Consider the following 21851-nt stretch of genomic DNA (forward strand, 5'->3'; position numbering starts at 1 on the left):
TGCAGCTAGCCGTGCGATCAGAAATTTTCTTGAATAAGATAACATAGTTCAAACTTTAAGATGATTCTACAGAGTTATGATTCTTCAGAGTTATCAAGGTTACCATCAATTTTCTTACAGGTAAACCTACAATTTGTTTACACTTATCTTTTGGGAGATACCGAGACGAATTTAACAAGTATTATAACAAATATTTTCTCTGAATCTAAACAGACTGAAGAAAGCTCTTAGTTGGAAGTTTTGCAAGATTCTTAAAGATTATTACAGAGGAATAAGAAGCCACACTGTTGTACACTTTCTAGAGCTCCTGATAGATTAGTATTCATTCACTGGAACCATGTTATCTTAGCTAACAGAATTTCATACCGCTGGCAGCAGAATAATCTAAGCTGATCACGCTTCGTGGATCACCCTGTATATAAGACTATTAATTAATAATCTTGCTACATCAAATCTAGTGGTGAGAGTCACCTCTCGAGCGCAAAGGGTTCACACGGAAACTTAGAAGACGTTTACTCGTTTCGCGATGTGGTGACGGTGGACGTTGCCATAGACGCCGGAGTAGTGACGGTGGTCGCCGTTACAGCGACCGACGGTCTTGCCGCGGATTTCGCGGCGAAACTGTTCCTCGGATGCTTGTCCCTCTTGCAGTACGTGGTGGTGTCGATAGGTCCGTTGGTGGTGCGTTGCCCGGAAGAAGGAAGCTCGATGTGGTTGGGATTGTCGAAACAAGTGGCCAGCTCGCTGGTGTCCCCGTCGGTTTCATTGGCCAGAGGATTGCTGGTCACTCGTACCTGCAAGGGAACGTTTCTTGAATGTTTCTTTATTGTATTAGTTATAAAAGTCAAGTGTGTATTCATATACGTCGCGAAAATTGTAGCTTCGAAACTAGAGTATTACAATATTCATTCGCATAATAACGAATCAAAGTCGACAAACTGTTACTTAATGCTTAAAAATTCAGTATCCGTCAAATTGACGGGTTCCTTGAATCTAGCGTTAACCCCTTACGATTTACTTCTCAGCCACGATCGATACTACCTTGTCATTAACACGTTAAGCACCATAAATATCTTAACCGTTTTTCTGTAGTTATTCTTTTGTAGCAAAAGAAAGCAGGAATTATTAATTATTTATCTTTACATTACACTATTATCAGTGACGTTATTAACCATTTCCATTCGACATCGGTCATCTTGCTGTTACGATTGTTTTCCAGTAACTCGGGAACGTCAGTCATCTAACTTTAGGCGCTTAACGTGTTAATGCTGTATTAAGGAAGAAAATAAAATTATAGGCTTATTCTATATCAATTTTTGCTCCAAAGTGTAATAACTGATAACAGAAGAATATTCCACTTGAATCCAAAAGGATCGAGCAAACCATGCCAGTAATCTCCAAAATCTGCACCACGTGTCTAACACGTTACTGCGACAAGGGGTTAACCCTATCGGAACGCTGCAGTTATCCAACAGTCGAAGGCTAAAACCGGAGCGTCTCTGAAGCTCGTGGTCGAACGATCTACCTGAACGATGGCCTACCTGCTGAGGTCCGCAAGCAGCCCTCTCGAGAGTGGCTCGACCCAACCAGACCCAGTCGTGAGCGTTCGTCGTCGATTCTCTGGGTGGTCTTCGTCCCGAGGCCAGCTGGTTGGCGGCTGCTCTCGCCCTCGCCGCGCCGGAGAGGACCGGAAGCGCGGAGGAGTCCGCCAGCGGCGAGTCTGGCGGCTGATGCTTGAACTTGCTGGCGTAGACCACGTAGGAGACGACGAAGACGACGATAGCGAAACAGAAGGCCGCCAAGAGGACGTATATTCCGATCTCGAGTGGGCTCATGCGCGCTCCGCCGTGGTGCCGTATACCGACGCCGCTCATTCCTCCTGAAGACATGCCATTAGCTATAGCCGTGCGGTGCTGGCGCGCCTGTACCAAAGGCTCGTGCTCGTTCTCGTCTTTCAGCGGTAGCCCTTTGCACAGAAAACAAAGAGACAGAAAGAGAGAGGAGAAGAGTGAGAAACGGTCGAGTGAATGGGAACGCGGGGGCTCCCGAAGCTGGTATCCTCCCGCGCGCGTACAGCCGGTTGCGGGAAGCGAGGCGAACACATGCGGGGGAACACCTGACGGTCGGAGGATTCAGGAATTCGATTTCGTTCTTTTAACCAGTTAACCGTGTTTGACGAGTATACGCGTCATCTTGAAACCCTTAATGGTGCTAACCTTTTCAACGATGGATTATTTATTTTTCGAGACAAACAATGCTTCTTCGTTTCGCTTTAGATTTTCGTTAGAGTATATGCGAGTATATGCGTCATTATTTGATTTTATTGCGCGTACAATGAGAGATTTTTCGAACTAAATCCCACACTTAACTGGTTAACACGTTGACTGCCACGAGAATTTCTAGCATTTTGAATAGTGATACTTGTTCTTTAATAACAAAGGCAAATGATATTGAAAGTAATTATTAACGGTTTAGTATCACAGTAGTCATGTTACGCTGTGATCTAGCTACTTATGTTACTAAATATTTTTATTTAAAATCAAGTTTTTTATTGTAATTTTTCCTCGGAAATTTCGAAGCTCCGATCATCGACCACCGTAGTAGTTACATTGCGTACCGGCTAATTTTCAAACTGAATTGTGCGAATAGCAATTTTCACTGAAGTCAACTTATATCACTATACATAGAACAACTCAGATATATTGTTATGTAACATATTTTAAATAGATAATCAATTCGAATTGGATTTTATATTGTTTTCAACGCTGTGGTAATTAGCGAAGTTGCATAGCTAAGTGTCTTTATAGAAAAACGAGATTTCTTGTTACCGGTACGCAATGTGTTAACACTTTGACTGCTACGGCGGTCACCGATGACAGCTTTCAAATTACAAGGAAATAATTATGACTTGGAGGATAATTTCGTAAGTGATAATTGATTGAGTAACTAGATAATAGCGTAACATAAGAATTTTCATATCAAATAATTAATAATTCTTGCTTTGTATCTTTGCTATAGAAAGGATAAGTGATAAAACGCTGATGCTTTTCGTGGAAGTCAACGTTTGACACTAGAACTACCGAGCACTTAAACTGACTTTGCCAAATTGCTTTATAAAAGTTACATTCGTAAGTGGCTTTCGGGAGAGAGCCTTGTTCAAAGGAATTTGTTCTCAACGTTCCGCCATCATTGCAGCTGGCTTTATCAGGGGCTAAAGTCTTCCTAGGCACACGCTAGTATCAGTGTGTCTCTAACAGCTGCTCGATGATGGCGAAACGTTGAACAAACTACTATTGGACACGGCTCTCAGCCGAAAGCCACTTATGAATGTAATATTCCAGACCGTGAAAGCATTAAAGCTACTATTTATAAAACTTGTAACTGCGTATTTACTAAGCCGTCAATTGGTTCATATTTCAGCGTAGGTTTTACTAAATCAGCTTCTTCAACTCTTGTCCTACGAGTGAGACTCGTGAATATTTTCAAATGATTCAACGAATACATATATTACTCAGTTTATTCGAATTCAAAGTAAATATTCTTCTATAATCAACTGTTACTTAAAAGGAAACATAGGCGTAACGTATGCTTAGAATTTTTCTTCCAATAAATTATTAACGACAAAGTAGCCTCAGAGTTGAAAAGACAAACACAGGCAAAGGGGTCAATGATTTCCCAGAGAAGCATCAGTACCTTCTCGGTGATTGTATCAAAAGAAATCTAGCAGTTCTAGTGTTGTCCTCCATCCGTCAAGATAAGCAAGAGCGCGTCGACGGTAAGCGGCAGTGCGAAGCGACGAGCGATCGATTCGTAAAACAGAAAGAACAACCGGCGTGTAGAAGCGACAGAGAAATCCACCGGATGATCTTCCCCGCGAGGCGACCGCGCGACGACTGCGGGAAGGTAAGGACATCGACCGCAGGCAATGGCAAACAGCGAGGATAAGTGCGAGGAAAAGACAAACACAGAGAAGCATTCTGGTAAGCGACTGATCAATGCGACAGACGGGAACAGGGTCTATTTACCAATGAGAATGTCGCGCATATCTGGCGCCATTTCCCCCCTGCTGGTCTTCCTTTCTCTGTGGTGGTGAGACCCAACAGTGCCGCCTCCATCGTTCTGCACGAACTCGGGTCGATTGGGGAGCTCGCTCGAAGCGAAGTCCACCTCGACGTTGGCCGAGGCGGTAGCCAAAGCGGACGTCGTCGCCCTTTGAGACACTTTCCCAGACCTCCTGCCGCCTAGACGGCAAGCGTCCGCCAACTGCAGCTTGACTCGCAGCAGATCGCCCCGTCCTTCGCCCACGGCGATCACACGGGGATGATGGGAGGCGACCATCGGCGCGAACGCCACTACTTCTTGATCCAAGCTCTCCACCGACAAATGGTAATCGGTCACGGCGATCTCCCGTAGCGGTGTTCTCGTGCCGTCCGAGAATTCGACGTCTATGTCCAATAAGCCCTCCTAGAATTCAAGAATATAGTTAACAGTCTTCCCCCGAGAGATGAGACGATTCAGTTGCAGTCAGTAGAAATAGCTACCTGATATTTAGCTGTCAACCGCCTGGTGACCGAAGTTTCGGCAACGTAGCCGTTCTCTATGGCGTTGTCCGGACTGATGGTGAGCTGCAGACCGGACACAACCCTGACCGACAGCCTGGTGACGGCCACCCGCACGTTCCCGACCTTCACTTCCTTCGCTCCGATGATTCTGCCAGTGATCGGCGAGAGTACCTGCACTTCCGTTATACCTACACCGCGACCTTGCACGATCCTCCCCTGCAAGAGGGTGGCTATTCTGGGATCCGACACGCGCAGCATCCCCATCACTAGGTCGGTGACCCGCAGCCAAGTCCTACGGTTCACGAAGTAGGAGACCCTGCCGGAGTCGTGATCGGTAGCCAAGAATCTCGCGTGAACCTCGACCGGACTCTGCTGGAACCTCAGTCTGCACAAGGTCGACGAGCCTCTCTCGATGGAATTGATCGTGTCCCAGCCGGGATCGTTCCCCCGGAACCTCTCGTCCTGATCGTCCTCCTCGAGGATCACGTCGGCGTCGTCCACGTCCATCGAGGTGTCGTCTATCGAGTCCTCGACGTCCGCCGCGCTCCTCTTCTTCGTTTTCGCGGAAGACTCGTTCGCCCTTGAGCCAGTGGCGTTCAGGCTGCGTTTACTCTTGGCGCTGACCACGTGCTCCTCGGGGACCTTCCAGCCTTTGATCTGGCTGAGCCTGGTGTCCTCGACTGTGATCGCCAGGGGAAACTCCGGCATCCACACCGTGAACTTGGCTAGACCGGTGTACGTACCGTACTTGACCAACACGGACGCGTTGCTGGACCCTCGGATCTCGGTGCCGTCCACGTACACGCTGCTGCAGGAAGACGACACCTGCGAGACAATTCGGTTAATGATACACGAGACGTTCGCTTCGACATCCGCGTCTCAATCGCTTCGGCATCGGTATCAATCGCGCGAGCGAAAGTGACTCGCGTACGCGCGACGGGATCGAGTCGAGGAGACGACACACCGTCTAATTAATTAACATCATCGTCGACCTCCGCCGGTGTAGGAGAATGAGAAAAGTTCCAGGAACGACGTACCTTAAGTACACTCTCATCCTCGGAGTGACAGGAGGACTGGAGCGTGACGTCGGCGACGGTACCGGCCTGGCTGACGATGAACACTTTCATTCCCTGCGACACTTGCCGTCCCGTCAGCACCGCGGTGTTCATCACCTCCCAGTTCTACGGCAGAGGGGAGAGAGACCGAGAACTCGATTAAATCGTCGCCTTTGTCGCGGCCGGGTTGTCGCGGGGCTCGTTAAAGCGACTCGGCTCCATTCACCGAGCAGTCCCGGCTCGATTCGGAGGCGCGATCGTTTCTCGTCCGGCGCTTTTGTTTGCTCCCGAGGGCGCGTTGTCGGAAAAGTTTCGCGACCGGTCGCGAACTCTGGCCCGGGAAAGGGTTCTAAAGGGCCCTGGTTGGCCGGCCGGAATCACAGGGCCGTTTCATATACATGCAGGCCGCCGCGCGCGCGATCGCTATATGCAAGTTGTTCTACGCGCTACCTGGTCCGGTCCGCTTCGTGTAGCTTGCGAGCGTGTGTGTACTTTGCAGCCGCTGGGAAAGAGGACGGTTTAGGAAGAGGGACGCGAGACGGGGCCGAGCACGAAGCCATTTCCAAGTTGGCTTCCGTACAGTCTGCCCTTTGGAAGGAAACATCAAACGACTCGGATATTGCAGCCAGGGAATTTAAATCTCTGACCCCGGGAGAGCCGCTCTCTATCCATCCGCCAATGTTGTACGTGCGGATAGCAGTCTACGCCTCGCGGACCATCTTCTCATTGATGGATACCCGATCCAGCGTCCTTAGCTCCGCGGGAGGTCGACCGGTTCAACGTTCGAGCGGTCCGCAGCTCTCCGAATGCTTCCCGAGCCCGCGATTTGATACGCCTCGGGGAAGCTCGCCTAGAATCCGGGATCCCGTGTAAAACGCGAACTCGTTTCGGCGATTTTGCGCCGCGGATCTAGGCCTCGAAGGCCAGAATCACGGCTATGAATAGCCCTCTTTCTTTCGCCGCGGTTCGAGGCCTAGATACTTCCACGGATGTCGCAATCACTCATCCGGCGAAACGTTTCATTCGATCGCTTCTGCGTCGCGTCTCGATTTCCACGTAGATCTCTTTGTTCGCCGATGAGCGTTGAAACGACCGGGACGGGGCAACCGGTAGTGCGGGCTGCTCGAAGGAAGCGAGAAGTTATCTGGTCCAGGTTCGTCCAGGCCAGAACCAGCGGAGCTTATCGGCGAATCTCTGATCCACTTAGCCAGTTCGGTTCGCAGTTTCGACGGGATTTAGCCTATGCATTATCGAAGAGGTTGGTCAAAGGGCTCTAGCTCGAGTGGAATTCCCTAGCCAGTTGCCGATCTTTCCGGCGGTGTATTTATACCTGCGGCGCAATGGTCGCCGAAATATTTTCTTCCCGCTGATTAAACGCTCGCAGACCTCGTCGGTTGGGCTACGAGCTGGAACCGGTGTCAATGCTGGCGCTAAGCCGGACGAGGGAGGTTTACGAGGAAAGCAGGGCGTTCCTCTTTTAATTAAAAACTCCCGCCCGCCCCTGCGCGGCGTTGCAAGCGGAGCGGCAATTAGAGCTAGGATGATCAAGAAGCATCCTGCAACTTCTCTGAAGGAATATGTAAACGAATTAATTAGATGATTCATTAATCAGCCGGCCCTCGCGATTTTGCGCTGCGCGCTCCTGGACTACGGGCGACCGAGTTCGCGAAAGAATAGATTAGACTCGGCGACTAGAAGAACGGAATCAATTAGCCGGCGTCCTTAGCTTACGAAATCGTGGCCAAAGAACCGAGCGACGAATAAATTACTCCGAGCGAAGTCGTATCGCTGCCCGGATCGAGGGTAAAAACTGCGCCGGGCAGAAGTTTTATCTCGAACGGAAAATCCAACCCGGCGCGTTAACGCAACACGACCCGCTGCTACTCGCGGGACGGAACGGCTGAGTGTTTTCTAATGTCCGCGATACACCCTGCCCCTAAACGCGATTTATTCGCCCGACGGGACGAGCGCGAAGAGAACGCGAACGGGATCGCGCGGAAGCCGACGTCCGCCGTCCGAGTGCGCAGCCGACGATGAGTTACAATAGGGACTGCTCGCAAATTAAACCGATTCCCGTCAACTTTCGAATAATTCGCCGTTGAAAGGGAAACAACGAGTCTAACGAGCCGGGGGGGAAAAGTCTGTCGCGCAGGAAATGGCGTTAACGGAGGAATAATAGGATCGTTCGATGATAAGTTCGCTCGGAAAAAAGTTCCCTTAACAAGGGTAGTATGGAAGTTGTCGAGCCCCGAGACGATCGAGCAGGAATTACAGCCATTAAATAGTTTTCTAAAGAAACACCGGATCCGCCGGCGATCTGTGCTCCGGCGGATTCAAATTCTCTTTGTCGAGGGTTATCGAATCGTAAATCATGGCCGGTGATATCATTCGCCTCTATCCTATTTTCCCCGTTTCTGTGCCGGAGCCTTGAAACTATCAACTGATCGCCTACGACGCGATGACGCGGGATCGCTCGCTCCTAATTTCTTCTTTCGTCGTTACCGAACGCAGCTGCCTCTCCGTGGTGCTCTAGCGCATGCGAATCGACGCGGTGACAGGCGAGATAATATATAATTCAACCGGAGCCTCGATAATCGTACCGCTAGAGTTTCTGCTAAACTTGATGTCGACATTCCGCGAAATGAAATTTCTATATTTGTAACGCCAAGTCGCGGATGATTTAACGCTACCGGCGTTTGTTTCGGTGACGATCGCAATATTGTCGTCTGTCAATCTCAATCGTAATATTCGATTGTTGAAATTTGAAATATTTCATTTAATTGTAACATTCTAGTCGAACCAACGAGTCTAAACACAGTATTGAAAAAATTGAAGTAAAAGTCGTTGAGCTCGTAAATATAAAACCTTATACTATACTATTAAATATCATATAACTCTGAATAATAATATCTATAGGATAGATCCTATATCTAAATAGATAGAAAATAAATAGATTTCAGTTTCTTTATCTAATATGGATTGCAGCCGTCATTAATATGTGACGCTGGTAGCAAACGTGTTAATTACTCGGAACAAGAGGTCGCGCGTAGTTTCTTTTTCAATTATGTAAGCAATCGATATATAATTTAGATTCATCTGCTGATCGTTTTCTGCACTTCAAGGAATCTTCGTCCGCAAAGGGTTAAAAGTGTAACTAATCGATTGAACCGGTATTCTCGCCGTTAATTCCCGCGGCGCAACGATTTATCGAGGACGAGATTGCAATTCTCTCCCGATAAAAATACGCGCAGGATAGGGCAAAGGTGTATCGATCGTCCGCAGATACAGCCGAGTCGCAACCGCGGCGCGTCGCGTCTGGTTGCTTTATCGTCGGGAGGAAAGCATTATCCTTTGACGCGGCTCGAGCCGTTTGCCAGGGACCGAATCCCTTCCTTCCTAAGCGAGGGAAGCGCGGCGGATCGTTGATCGAGCGACCCAGAGCGAAATACGCGAAATGGAAAAGTATAACTGTTCCGGCACGGTTTATTTAGCTTAGACGTAGCTATCGGTGCGTGAAGATTTATAGCATGACCAATTATGACCGCTCGTGTCTAAGCACAGTAATAAGTAAATTTTGGAAGCATTTCATTGCTGGCTGCAATCCTTAGATCCGATGTCATAAATGAGCTGTCGAAGCTAACATATAAAAAAGCGGCAGCTCAACGACCTGAACCCCGAGCGCACAGCTATCGGTACCTTTGCAGATCAGAAGGGAAGACGTACCCTCTACCTCCGCTACCAGTAATGTGGGCGTAGGTTAAAAAACGGCAATTAGCAACACCTCGAGCATTCTAGCCTTCCGATTTGTCACTAAGGACACCGCCCTATCTCTGTATTTTTATATATATGTGGGAATGGATGTATTTGAGTGATGAATGTGTGTGAGCGCGTTTTGAATGAATGTTCAAAGCGTTCGAATATTCTAGATTATATTGATTTTCTCCATATGTTAATAATGTTGTTTTTTTTCAAGAATCTAGAATATTCCAAATATATGTGAAGTTAATGCATGGTGATGAAAGAATGTTCTAGAAAGTGTGTGAGTGAGACGAGAGCATCTGAGTATATAAATAGTGTGTGCGTTGTTTAATTGAGTTAGTGTTTTATTGTGAGCTGTGATGAAATAATTATACTGTTTCAAATAAAATTCTCTTTCTCCTAGATATATAGAGAGACATTGAGACAGACAGACAGACATACATCACAAGTTCATTACTAATCACGCTGTACTCACTGGACAACACGCATACTGTAACTTTGTGTACACATACACATTCCTTTCAGTCGATATTAAACAAATACAGTCCACTATCGAACGAGAAAAGGAGAAGCCTTTTTTCATCGCATCCATTTCACACGAAGTTAATTCGGCGTGTGAAAGTGTTACGCCACGTCCACAATACTGCCTGCACAGCGTGCACGACCAATAATATTTAACCCTTTGCTGGCGAAGATTCTTCGAAATAGAAAACCTTCGATGTACGAAGCTAAATTACGTTACAATTGCTTAATACTATTTCCACCGAGGTGTCGACGGACACCTGTCGAAATTTCGATTTAAAATTACTTTCCAACCTTAGTCGTATATTCTGAACGGATCCTCGACTTTACCGATAACGATTGTAATATTAGCTACAGGAAGTGTCCAAAATTCAATTGGGGAAGAATTGTTAAACTGAGAGAAGAATTGTAAGTTAAAATTTCGTGTCTTTTGACACCATCGGTAGAAATGGTGTTAATTAATAGGTATAATGGAAACTACGTTCTGGTCCCTTGCTGTTCGATTAATTAAATCATTCGCTCGCGAGTTAGTTTTCCAAATTATGAACATTCCAGCATCTTCGAAACATAGAAGACCTTCGATATACGAAGCTAAATTACATATCAATTGCTTAATTAATAAAAAAAGGAAACCACGTTCTGATCACTTGCTGTTCAACTAATTAAATCATTCCCTCGCGAGTTAGTCTTCCAAATGTCATCGCATCTTACCGAAATGCCGACATCCGTCCGCAAAGGGACTCTGCACTCGAAAATATTTTTCTCAAAAAATATTCATTATTTTCTAATGAAATATCACTAATATGTCAACACCTTAAGCAGCATTGCATACAGAAATCTTTTCAAACGAACCGTGTACCTTGAAAGTGGCTCAAGTCCACTTAAAATGATCAGAAAACTACGAAAAAATAACAGAATTACATACAATTCTAACTACTACAACAGTTCACTCAATTTCTTCGAAAAATCGACTTAACACCAGAACCACCGAGCAGTTAAATTGTCTCTTTGAAATCCTTCTGTAACCTCAACACTGCAATTATTCAGACGTCAGTTAGTCTGCGATTCACTTTGTGTATCGCTAAACCAGTTTCTCTACTTTTTCAAAGCGTCCGTCGAGTAACAGGAAAAAACGAGATCAGGAAAGGATCATTTCTGCCCGTCCGATAGTTCCAGTGTTCAGCCACTTTCGAAATAAACGGCTGAAATAATGATTCATCGAAGGAAGCGCGGCGGATCGTCGATCGAGCAGCGTGGAAGCGGATATTCGCGAGGCCGTGCGCGCCACGTACTCGTCCGGTATCGATCGGCACATTTGCCGGGCGGTTATCGTGCAACTTAGCGGATTCTTTTTCAAGAGATTTCGAGGAGGAGAGGGCGTGGGCACCGGTGGACGGTTCGGGGTTGGCTGGCCTGAAAATCGTGCTCGCAGGTCCTGCGAGGACGACGATATTGGCTCGTCCCTGCCGTCCTCATCCCCCGGCCACCTGGATTCCTCTATTTCCGACGGCGCCGGAATCCCGCCGCGGAATTCCGCACGTTCGCGAGCACAGTTGGCGGGAATGAAAATCGTTCGACACGTATATATCGATATTATGCCCGGGCCAACTATTATCCGCCACCTTACAAACGTAAACCGCCGGGAGCCGATGGCAGATCGGTTTGCGGGATGCTTCTGGACACGTCCGCGGCACCGTTTGCACCGGATTCTTCGGTGAGTTAGGAAATAAGCGTGACGCGGTTTAGCGTCGAGTTCGGATTAGAGTGATATGTATAACTCAGTCATTGAAGTGATCGATGGAAGACTCACTTGGTGCTGATTCTTTTTAACTAGTATTCTGAGTTACTTTTATGTTTAATTTTTTATGATTCTGTATTGCTGTTAGTGGTTTACTTGAAATACTTTGGAATATATTTAGTGGGAAACAATGTAGAGAATTGTTTATATTGATACTATTGAAAATAGTGTAATAATATATTGCAATTAACCCTTGGACTCGGGAGGCCAAAAGGATTTAACTTTGATTGATTTTTTAACTTTGTATACTGCATCAATACGTGAAATACTGAAAGAAAATAGCTTTGTTCCATAATTTATATGTGGTTTCTTGATAAATTCATTTTAAAGAATCTTGTCTATATCGGATTAGAAAGTATTGAATATTTCAGGTGGGACACTTTCGAGTGTAAAGGGTTAAATGTGTTGATAGAGAAGGATACTTTAAGATAAATCTACTGTCGGGTCGTAGGACATAGGAGCGCGAAGAGTTAGCACGTTGAACGCCGCACGGTTTCATAGAGCAAAATACAGTGGACAGTATAATATTTAATAATTCGGTTGAATTGCGTTATTATTACATATTCCTCTAAGCAGCAATGTTTATAATATAGAAATGCTTTCGAATAATCATTCATTGAGTGAACTGTAGTAATTCAATGTGGTTAGGGTCACCCGTAACCCCCATTAGGCAAATGAAGAACGTGTTTTCCTGTTAGCAATGAATTAAGGTCAGATTTTAATCAGTACTTCACTGGTTTCGAATGAAGTTGCCATTGTCAGCAACTTATATTTATGTTGTTGACATCAAAAAACATTTTCGAAAGCCTGCCCTGATTTTAACTTTAAAATCAACACTAGATTTACGGACGTATATTCCACACTTTATTCTATTGTTCCTAGAAAACTACGTGTTCGTCCATATAAATCGCGAAAATTGTAACTTCGCTTAACAGACTTCAATCTAAAACTTTTCAACATTATTTACTGTTAACAAATAATGTTTAAAAAACCCAATATCCGTCAAATTGACGGGTTCCGTAAATCTAGCGTCAGCACATTGCGTACCGGTAACGAGAAATCTCGTTTTTATATAAAGACACTATGCAACTCCGCTAATTACCACAGCTTTGAAAAGAATATAAAATTTCATTCAAATCGATTATCTGTTTAAAATATATTACATAACAATATATCTGAGTTCTTCTATATATAATAATATAAGTCGACCTCAGTGCAAATTTCCATCCGCACAATTCAGTTTGAAAATTAGCCGGTACGCAGTGTTAACTTCAATTTGAAAATCTTTAAACACTATTTACTGTTACCAAATTTCCACCAACTTCAAAAAATCCAATATCCGTCAAATCGACGGGTTCCGTAAATCTAGTGTTAAGAACCGGCACGAACTCTCCGGTGACTACCGTACCAATTGACTACCTCCGTAAGGTCTCGCTCGTTAGGACTACAAGAAACGTTTGCATCGCTCACCTTGGAGATAGGCAGGACAGCCTGAATGTCGTCCTTCTGTATCTCGAACCTAGCTTGCAGCTTCCGTCTCTCCGCAGGGTGATGATCCCGCATCCCATTGAACTGCGACGACCCGTTGTCCTCCTCGTCCTCGAAAGTGTAACGCACGCCCCATACGATGCGTCCTGCGTCTCTATTTCCTTCCACGCCCTCCTCGCTGGCCTCCAGAAGCATCGTCATGATCTCCTCCGCCGATCTGAACACGAACGAACAGCGAGGTTTTAACGTGCCGACCCCTGGACCATCCCTCTCCCCAAGGAAACGCGTCCCGACCCGTCGTTTTCGCAACGGCAAATTGCTTCATTCCCGTGGAAACCGGACGCACTTTATTCTTACGCGTTACGGGGACCAAGACGATCTCGTGAGCTCGAGATCATCTATGATCCAGCCCGGCTCCATTCGCCGATTCCCATGGCGCAATTGTGTCTGACGCAGCAGATAGATCGGAGGGTAAATTGCGCGACACGCCGGACGGTAATTGGATCGGGCAAGGAAAAATCGGAATTCGCTATTGAATGCATCACGGTTGCCGGGGAGAAAATAGATCGGTACATATACGATAGAATTTACAGGAGAATCGACGATCTCCCGGTTAACCCGATTTGCGATTTTTCATCTTGGAATCTTACCTTCTCAGACTCCATTTGTCTTCCGAACCTGACGTACTCGACTGCGTCGGGATTGTCAGAGATTACGATTACCTATTGCAAGCACGTGCGAAGCTGTAAGTTTCCTATGGGATTGGGGAATCGTTATATTTCGTTCCTTTGTTTGTCGCGAGGAGTTCCCGGCTAATCGGCACGCCGGAACGTTGTCGGTCTCGGAGTTTCCCGGTCGCTTCGGCCGGCTCTAACGAGAATTTGAACAGTTCGAGGAGACGACGGGGGTGTTTGTAGTTCACAAATGGCCGGGGTTACGTAACGCCGGCGCTGCGAAAGCCGGCGTTACGTGGAAACGCAACGACGACCCACGGGTCAGGTCGTTATGCTAGGTCCGCGGTTGGGCGTGAACGAGGATCCCCGACAAAATGGACGGTTATTACAGCCGGATTTACGAGTCGGAACGATCGTGTTCGCAGACAGTTTCGATGAGATTGAAGGGTGGCACACGTCTGGCTTCCTTTCTCGGGGAGTTCAAGGATCACCGGGATATCTCGGATCTCAAATGGAAATCCGACGCCCCCGCTCGATGGAAATTCGAAGACGCGACGCGATGCAGGCGGAACGAAGCAAAGAGAAATAATTCGACGCACGTGTTTACCTCCGACGTGGAGTAAAAACCGAATCCCTCCCCCTCCCAACATTTTTCCATGAAAGTTTCTACGAACGGTTGAAATATCTACTCGCAGATCTTCACGGGATGTTCGATTCCATTCCGGGGCTGATCGAGATGCAATCTAGTGATTGAAAGAGCCGTGAACGAAATTAAACGGGGAATTTTTCGCCGTTACCGAGGAAAGGAATCCGAATTCAGCCGGCTAAAGGCGGTACCGGCGTTGCTGGACCGACTGGGACTAAAATGGAACGAGATCGAAGGGAAATAGAAGCGAAAGGAAGCTGGAATAAAATTAGCCAGAGAACCGTAATTCTCGAGTCGATAGAGCCCGCGTTTAAAGCTCGGCGCACAGCGATCCGTGCTATTGTCCACGATTTTCATTCGAGAAAATTACACCGTTATAACCTGGAAACTTTCCGACGATGGGAAATGATTCGATATCACTCTCCGAGGGAACAGCGGCCGGCTCCGGGAAAATACAAAAACGTTCGTGCGGGACGCGAAAACGCGAGGGATATCGTTGCTGGATAGAAACTTGAAAGCTCCGCGATAGGAAAAGTTTGGGAAACAGAGGCGGAAAATCCACGGTACGGTTGTAAAGAAAACGCAGCTGCCGGAAGCAGGCCGGGGAAGGAGGAGGAGCGAAATCGATGGAACGATGACGAGATCTTTGGGGCAACGATTATCGGGTGCATAGGTCTCGATGTTGCGTATTTTCCTAATCGGCGATCCGAAAACATCACTGCTGTGAGCCGCGCTGATTCCGCGACTCGCCTTCCGCGAATCAAGAGAGACGGAGACGGGACGCGAAGAAATCAAACCGGAGCATCGCAGGGTTAACGGCGATAACGACTCCTCCGCTCCACAGTGATACTCACACGGCACTTTTACTTTTTCACTCGCGGACCTCCGGAAACGAACGTTTCCGCGCGGCGCGGCGCGGCGCGGAGCGGCGACCCGATAAAATCCCCTTCGAATTCTCGGTCGTACGACCGCCGGCTTTTCCGGCGTTCGTTTACGGTGTCGTTTGCATACCCCCCGGAGCCTCTTACGTCTCCGCGGCAGCCCGGCCGAACAGCTTTCGAATCTCCTTCGGTTCGAGACCCGGACGATCCATATCGTGGATTATGTCGCAGTCGGTGAATTGGTTTCCTACGGCGCTGGATCCAGGATCGGGATACGAGGAAACAAAATCAATTTCGTCGTAGCTGTTGCGAATACTGTCGCGAATCTTAAAATCCCTTCGCCAATCTTGGAAATAAGTATTTAATCCCGAAATATCGAAAAATCGGTTGTAATGTAGTTGCGTATTCGAATAATGAGTGTTCCTCTTGCGAGGAATGCTCGACGAATAGGCAATTCCGTAGATATTTCCTTGAAACGGAGATCACTTTTTTATTCTAGTTCGTTACTGCAGACGATGAAGATACTATTTCCCATGTTTAATACCTATTCGAGAGCCGTTTCCACGGTGATAACGCGAACGATTTTGATTGAACACTTGCCGCCCGAGGTGGAACTTTTCTATACGGAGACTCCGGGGATCCAGAGGGAGTAGAATTAGAAAAGAATGAGGATAAGAGACGGGGGAAGCTATTCCGCGACGCGGAATAAAGTTAAGAAGGATCGCCACCCAATTTCCTCCCCGCTAACCCAATAACATAGTAATCTTTGTCGGCGGCGATCCATCAGCATCCGCGCGAACGTGAGTACCACTGCTCCGATACGCCTTCACTTCTTTTCATCATGATTTCATCGGAAGGCCGCCGTCGGACGTATATAAGGCCGCGACGGGGACGAGCCAACGAATTTCATATCGCCGTATCGACGCGAGACCACCAGTGCCAGACGAAATGCGTGTCAGCGCGTTGATAATCCTCTTCGCCGCCGCGGCGGGCTCGGTGATCTTCACCGAGGCGTCTCCGCCGTACGATTTGAGCACGAGGACGGAGGCCGACGACGTGAACGAACTGTTGATGCAGATCGAGGTGAATCCCGGGCTGCGGAACGACGCGTTCGATTCCTCGAGTAAGTCGCTCGTCGCTCGAGAGGCGAAAATTGAAGAGGAAGACGCGGACGAGGACGACGTCGAGGCGCCGAACGCCGAAGAGGAAGGCGTGCTGGTGAGACAGGAACGGTCGGCCAAGAGGAAGAAGCAAGACGACAGCAGCAGCAGTAGCAGCAGCAGCAGCAGCAGCAGCAGCAGCAGCTCGTCGAGCGAGAGCGACGACGACGACGACAAGAAGAAGAAGAGCAAATGCGGGAAGAATGGCAAGGACGACGACAGCGACGACGATAGTGACGACGACAGCGACGACGACGACGATAAAAAGTGCAAGAACAAGAAGAGCAAGTGCCAGGACGACGACGACAGCGACAGCGACAGCGACGACGACGACAAGAAGTGCAAGAGCAAGAAGAAGAGCAAGTGCCAGAAGGACGACGACGACAGCGACAGCGACAGCGACGACGACGATGACGACAAGAAGTGCAAGGGCAGGTGCCAGAGACACATCGGCCAGGATGACAAACAGGTCGCCGGCAACTGCGGCGATAATGGCGGCGGCGCGGAGTGCGGGATAGTTTCCCAGCAGCCGGTCTACCGCAGGAAACGGGACGCGGATGAAGAGGATCAGAAGGATCCGGACAGCAGTAGCTCCTCGTCGGAGGAAAACAAGCCGAGGACTCAGCGATCCGCCGAGGATCAGGAGGATAACTTCGGGTCGATACAGATACAGAGACAGGAGGCGCAGTGATTCGTCGAGGTACATTCAACTGACGCGTTGAATACCGTAATTCGTTCGACCGGATGATTATTCTTTCAGATCCTCTGTATTAGAAATAATGTAACGTTTTCTTCTTTACAGCCGAGTTCGCAGTCAATCCGTTATCTCCGGATTCCAAGCGAACGCGGTGGTAAATGATGTAACATACGCGGTGACGCTCTGTAAGACGCGTAGAGAACGGCTGAATTAAACGACTTGATACTGTACTGTGTGATCTTTCTCTCGGCGAAACCCTCCGGTATTCCAAGGGTTGATAAGAGTAGTATCGCTACGCTAAATCGCGACGCTTGTTCAAATGATAAAGCTCGCGCTTTGCGGCGTGTCCAAAGCTGCGGAGTGCCACGTGTCAGACACCGATATCTTTTGTCAACACTTGTCCCCTTGCATCCTGCTGCAGCAGTTCAAACGCTGGGAGCCGCGTGTATTCAAGCAGACGTCGCGTTTACTCTTTTTCTGGGATTGACGCAATAAAGTGGGAGCGCGCGCGCGCGCGAGCTTCTTCCGTCGTGTTTTCTTTGCCCCGCTCCAAAGGCCCTGCGACTCGTAACGCGGCTCAAGGGATAAGGTACCGTTCCGCGGCCGGATAATAAAAGTCCCTCCGCAAAATTGTGACGTACTTACGCGTTCGGTACTCTGGGGACGGTGTCCTTCCGCCTCGCGACGAACAGGGCGATCGTGTTCTTCGGGTGGATGTCGGTCTCGAGCGTCCAGTTCGGACTGCTCGGCGAAGCACCTAGGATCTTCACGACGGACCTCATCCTGGCTCTGCGAAACAGAAGCGAATTAGTAATTTAGACCGCGGATTGCCTTCCAAGAATTGCGAGTGGCTTCTTTTATATTATTATTAACCCTTCGCACTCGGAAGATTCTCGATAGAAGCATTTTTAACGTTTCCTGAAGAGATATAATGAAATATATAAATTAAAACTGAAGCGGATTTAACACGTTGGATGATATGGGGGTCACCGGCGACGTCAACCAAATCGAATTAGTATAGTTCATTCGATGAAAGGATGATTGAAGTTTTCTATATTATAAGTAATACCACTTGCTGCGCCGATATTCAACGATTCAAACCCGTAATAGCAACGTAATTCAATTGCATAAGATTACATTATTTTCATTTCCCATATTTGCCTCGGCAAAATCGTGCGGCGCTGAACATGTCAAGGAGGAATGGTAAGTAAATTGAACGAAGCTGTTTTATTCCATTGTTTCGATGCATTATACAAAGTATGGTATTGAATATCGAATTTTATAGTTTCACCGCATCGAATCAAGTGACTAAGAGTGCAAAGGGTTAATACGTCGAACGCCATGGAGGTCACCGGCGACCTCCAATAGAATTCATTAAGTCCGAGTTCGCTCGATTAAACGATGATTACTTGAAAACATTTTTATATTATTAGTGCCGCATAATGCGGCGATATTCAGCTAGACCGGCGTGCAATAATGATAAGCCGGGCTCAATCGAATGATTTGCTATCAGATTCTTTCCGTCGCCGGCGGATTTCGCTCTATGGAAATCGGGCGGCGTTCAACGTATTAAACGGACGATTTTACTCGCGCGAATAGGATAATCAAATTCGCCCGATATTCCCGCGCATAATTTTTGTAGGAAATTACAAACCAGTAATTTCGACCGACCGGGCCGGCGGTTCTAGCGTTAAACCGTCGAATGAAAGCTCATAAATCGGTGCATTACATTATTTGGAAACCGCGCGCGTTGTCGCGAAACGCGCGAATCCGATTAATCCGGATAAAATATGAACGCGGACAACGGGCTTCGCGGTGAGCGCGGGACAATATTCCGAAATGCGAAAGAAGGGAACGAACGTTCCCGTTGATAATTCGTTGATAATTCGTAAATAATTGCCAGCGACACTGGACGGAAAAAGCCTCCGGCGAAAAGACTGGGAGAGCGGCGGAGTGCGCGGATGACACGATTCCCGACGTTTCCTCTTTCTAATAACGCGGACGCGATTTCGCTCGGCAATTATCGAGCGACGACGACCAGCTGCATCGGTGATTAAACATTCGCCTTGGCGATTCGGGGGAAAGGGAAATCTGGACGACAGTTGCGTCATTTTTCCCGAGCGACGTGTAAACGTACTATAGGGAGATGACTCGATGGTTAAGGCTGAAGAATGCAGCTGATTGATCAGCTCATATCTTCCCTCGCTTAATTTTCTGTTGGTTGTGTTTTCTAATTTATTATGTCACTGATTTGCTATTCATCGGTACGATTACACGTAATCGATCAAAACTGTGAAACTGGAAAAGGACTGGTAATGTTCCGGTAATCATCAATCCTTTGCACTCAAAAGGTGACTCTCGAGTGACTTGTTATAATAAGACTAAAAGGAATATTATATATAATACTTTTTAGTTTTTATATTAATACTTAATATTATATATAATAAAGTTTTATATAATGCATCGATATGTGAAGAATTTCTATAAAATATCTTTGTTTCTTAATTTACATGTTGCCTTATTAATTCGTTTCAAGTAGTATCGCCTATGTCTCATCGGAAAGCATCGTTTTATATAATGCATCGATATGTGAAGTATTGTTGTAAAATAGCTTTGTTTCTTAATTTACATGTTTCCTCATTAATTCGTTTCAAATAGTGTCGCCTATGTCTCACCGGAAATCGTCGTTTTATATAACGCATCGATATGTGAAGTATTACTATGAAATAGTTTTGTTTCTTAATTTACATGTCTCCTCATTAATTCGTTTCAAATAGTGTCGCCTATGTCTCATCGGAAAGCGTCGTTTTATATAACGCATCGATATGTGAAGTATTACTATGAAATAGTTTTGTTCCTTACTTTACATGTCTCCTCATTAGCGTCCAATGTGTCTAATGAAAAGCGTCCGAGTGAAAAGGTTTAAATCATCTACGTAGCGTACACGTGCACGGACACGATGGCCGTTCCAATGGGTGGGCCCACGTGAATTTCTGGTGTATTTCTGGTGTATTTCTGGTTTCAGAAGTCGTAGTAGTTCTCTAACAAACGCGCGTAATTAGATAACCATTATGCGTCGCGGGTGAATCGAAGCGAGGCCCCAATTAGCCCGATTATTCCGGGCTTTTCGGAATGGCGCAAGTTCCCGGAATAATGCGGCGATTCGCGCGTACTCGATTTTTCCGGGCACGCGATTCTTTCGATTATCCAGGGCCAATTGCAAACGAAGCGTCACCTTCCTACGTACATATCGGATTTCCGTTCGATCGCATCGCCCGGGGCGTGCACCCTCCGCGCAGTTTCATCAATGGTCCGCGCGGCCGTCTCCTCGCAATAACCGCGTCCCACGGTCTGCTTTTAGTCTCGCCGTTGTTCCCGATTCGAAATTTCGAGCGAGCGATCGGCGCCGGCATATAAATTCATAGAGTCTGGTGTCTCCCCGATGGACGAAAGGCGCGGAACGCTCGAAGGTCGCGTAAAAATAGAGAATTTCCGTATTGACCGGTTCCATCGACGAAACTATTCGACGGCGATACGAATACTTCGATCATCGCAGAGGCGCGAAGAAGCAACGTCGACTTTACATTCATTATTTCGCCAGTTCCTCGAACGTAATAACGCGAACAGATGTCGAACATTCGAAGATATTCATGTTACGAGCCAATATAAAACGCGACGGTGGAGTCGCGTCGAATTATTGGTCCCGGCTCGGAACCCGAAACGTTCGAGGAGCCATCGACAGCGGACGCGCGACTGATAGCTCGAGGAATCGTTCGTTTTCGCGCGCCTTAACCCTCCGATTACAAAGCGCCGGATCGGAAATTGAATTTCCACGAGCGCGGGATGAAATACGGGCTTCGAGGGCGGGCATTCTCGAGTCGAGCAGCGAGGAGGAGGCTCGAGACAAATCGTCGTTTCCGAGCGGAGTTCATATCGCTTTTTTTCCAGAAGCTTTCGCACCTCAAAAACTGTTCCCGCGGCGGCCGTCGACGATCCACTCGACGCCGAGCGCTCGTAATTACGCTGGAAAAGTTCCGCGCGCTCGCGGCCGCCCCGATTTTTCGGTTATTTCCCGGTGACGAGCCGAACGAATTTTTGTAAATAAACGTCCCGCCGCTTTTCGACGGAAAATTTACGACTGCGTGGACGTTGCCAACGGACCGGTCGCGTTCGGAGATCGCCGCGGTGATTTATACCGTGTCGGACGAGTTCGTCGAATTATCGCGTTAATTGCTGCCGCGAACGCGTTATTCGTTACGTTTATCCGTTCCATCGCGCGGGTATCATTTGCGGTGAACGGGAATAGGATACGGGATTTGATGGTGTATCAAATGTGGATCAAGCTCCGGGGATCTAGGGAAGAACGGAGATAGGTCGAACGTTACTGGTAAATCATTTGACGAGTTTTCTATCACTAATTTGTTATTCGTGAATAGTCACATGTTGCCGATCGAAACTAGAAATATAAACTAGAAAGACACCTTGCCTATCATTCCGCTAGACATCGAATCATCTACCAACTGTACAGGTATAATGAAATACCAAAAACGTCTACAATTTCTAGTTAACGGTCTTAAAGTTTCGATTGGTTACATCTAACCGTATTCGC

General features: G+C 47.3%; 2 protein-coding genes across 3 annotated transcripts in view; one reads left to right on the forward strand and one right to left on the reverse strand.

Annotated features, from left to right (window-relative positions):
- Positions 1 to 21851, reverse strand: part of dtn (transmembrane protein 132C dtn) — an 84871-nt gene that overhangs the window by 7381 nt on the left and 55639 nt on the right. The window contains exons 3-9 of one of the 2 annotated variants that reach the window (XM_076372168.1): positions 17888 to 18031; positions 13167 to 13401; positions 5600 to 5743; positions 4542 to 5387; positions 4026 to 4464; positions 1542 to 1879; positions 517 to 794 (exon numbers count right to left, since the gene is read on the reverse strand). In XM_076372168.1, the coding sequence (XP_076228283.1) occupies positions 517 to 794; positions 1542 to 1879; positions 4026 to 4464; positions 4542 to 5387; positions 5600 to 5743; positions 13167 to 13401; positions 17888 to 18031 (2424 nt within the window). Of the gene's footprint in view, positions 1 to 516; positions 795 to 1541; positions 1967 to 4025; positions 4465 to 4541; positions 5388 to 5599; positions 5744 to 13166; positions 13402 to 17887; positions 18032 to 21851 lie in introns of both variants that reach the window. The other variant, XM_076372164.1, reaches the window with a different exon arrangement.
- LOC143175086 (uncharacterized) lies at positions 16268 to 17472 on the forward strand. The gene is made up of 2 exons (XM_076372179.1): positions 16268 to 17245; positions 17348 to 17472. Exon 1 carries the CDS (start codon positions 16334 to 16336, stop codon positions 17234 to 17236), a length of 903 nt encoding a protein of 300 aa, XP_076228294.1. The 5' UTR covers positions 16268 to 16333; the 3' UTR covers positions 17237 to 17245; positions 17348 to 17472.

Source organism: Nomia melanderi, chromosome 1 (genome assembly GCF_051020985.1).
Source record: "Nomia melanderi isolate GNS246 chromosome 1, iyNomMela1, whole genome shotgun sequence".
NCBI classification, from domain to species: Eukaryota; Metazoa; Arthropoda; class Insecta; order Hymenoptera; family Halictidae; genus Nomia; species Nomia melanderi.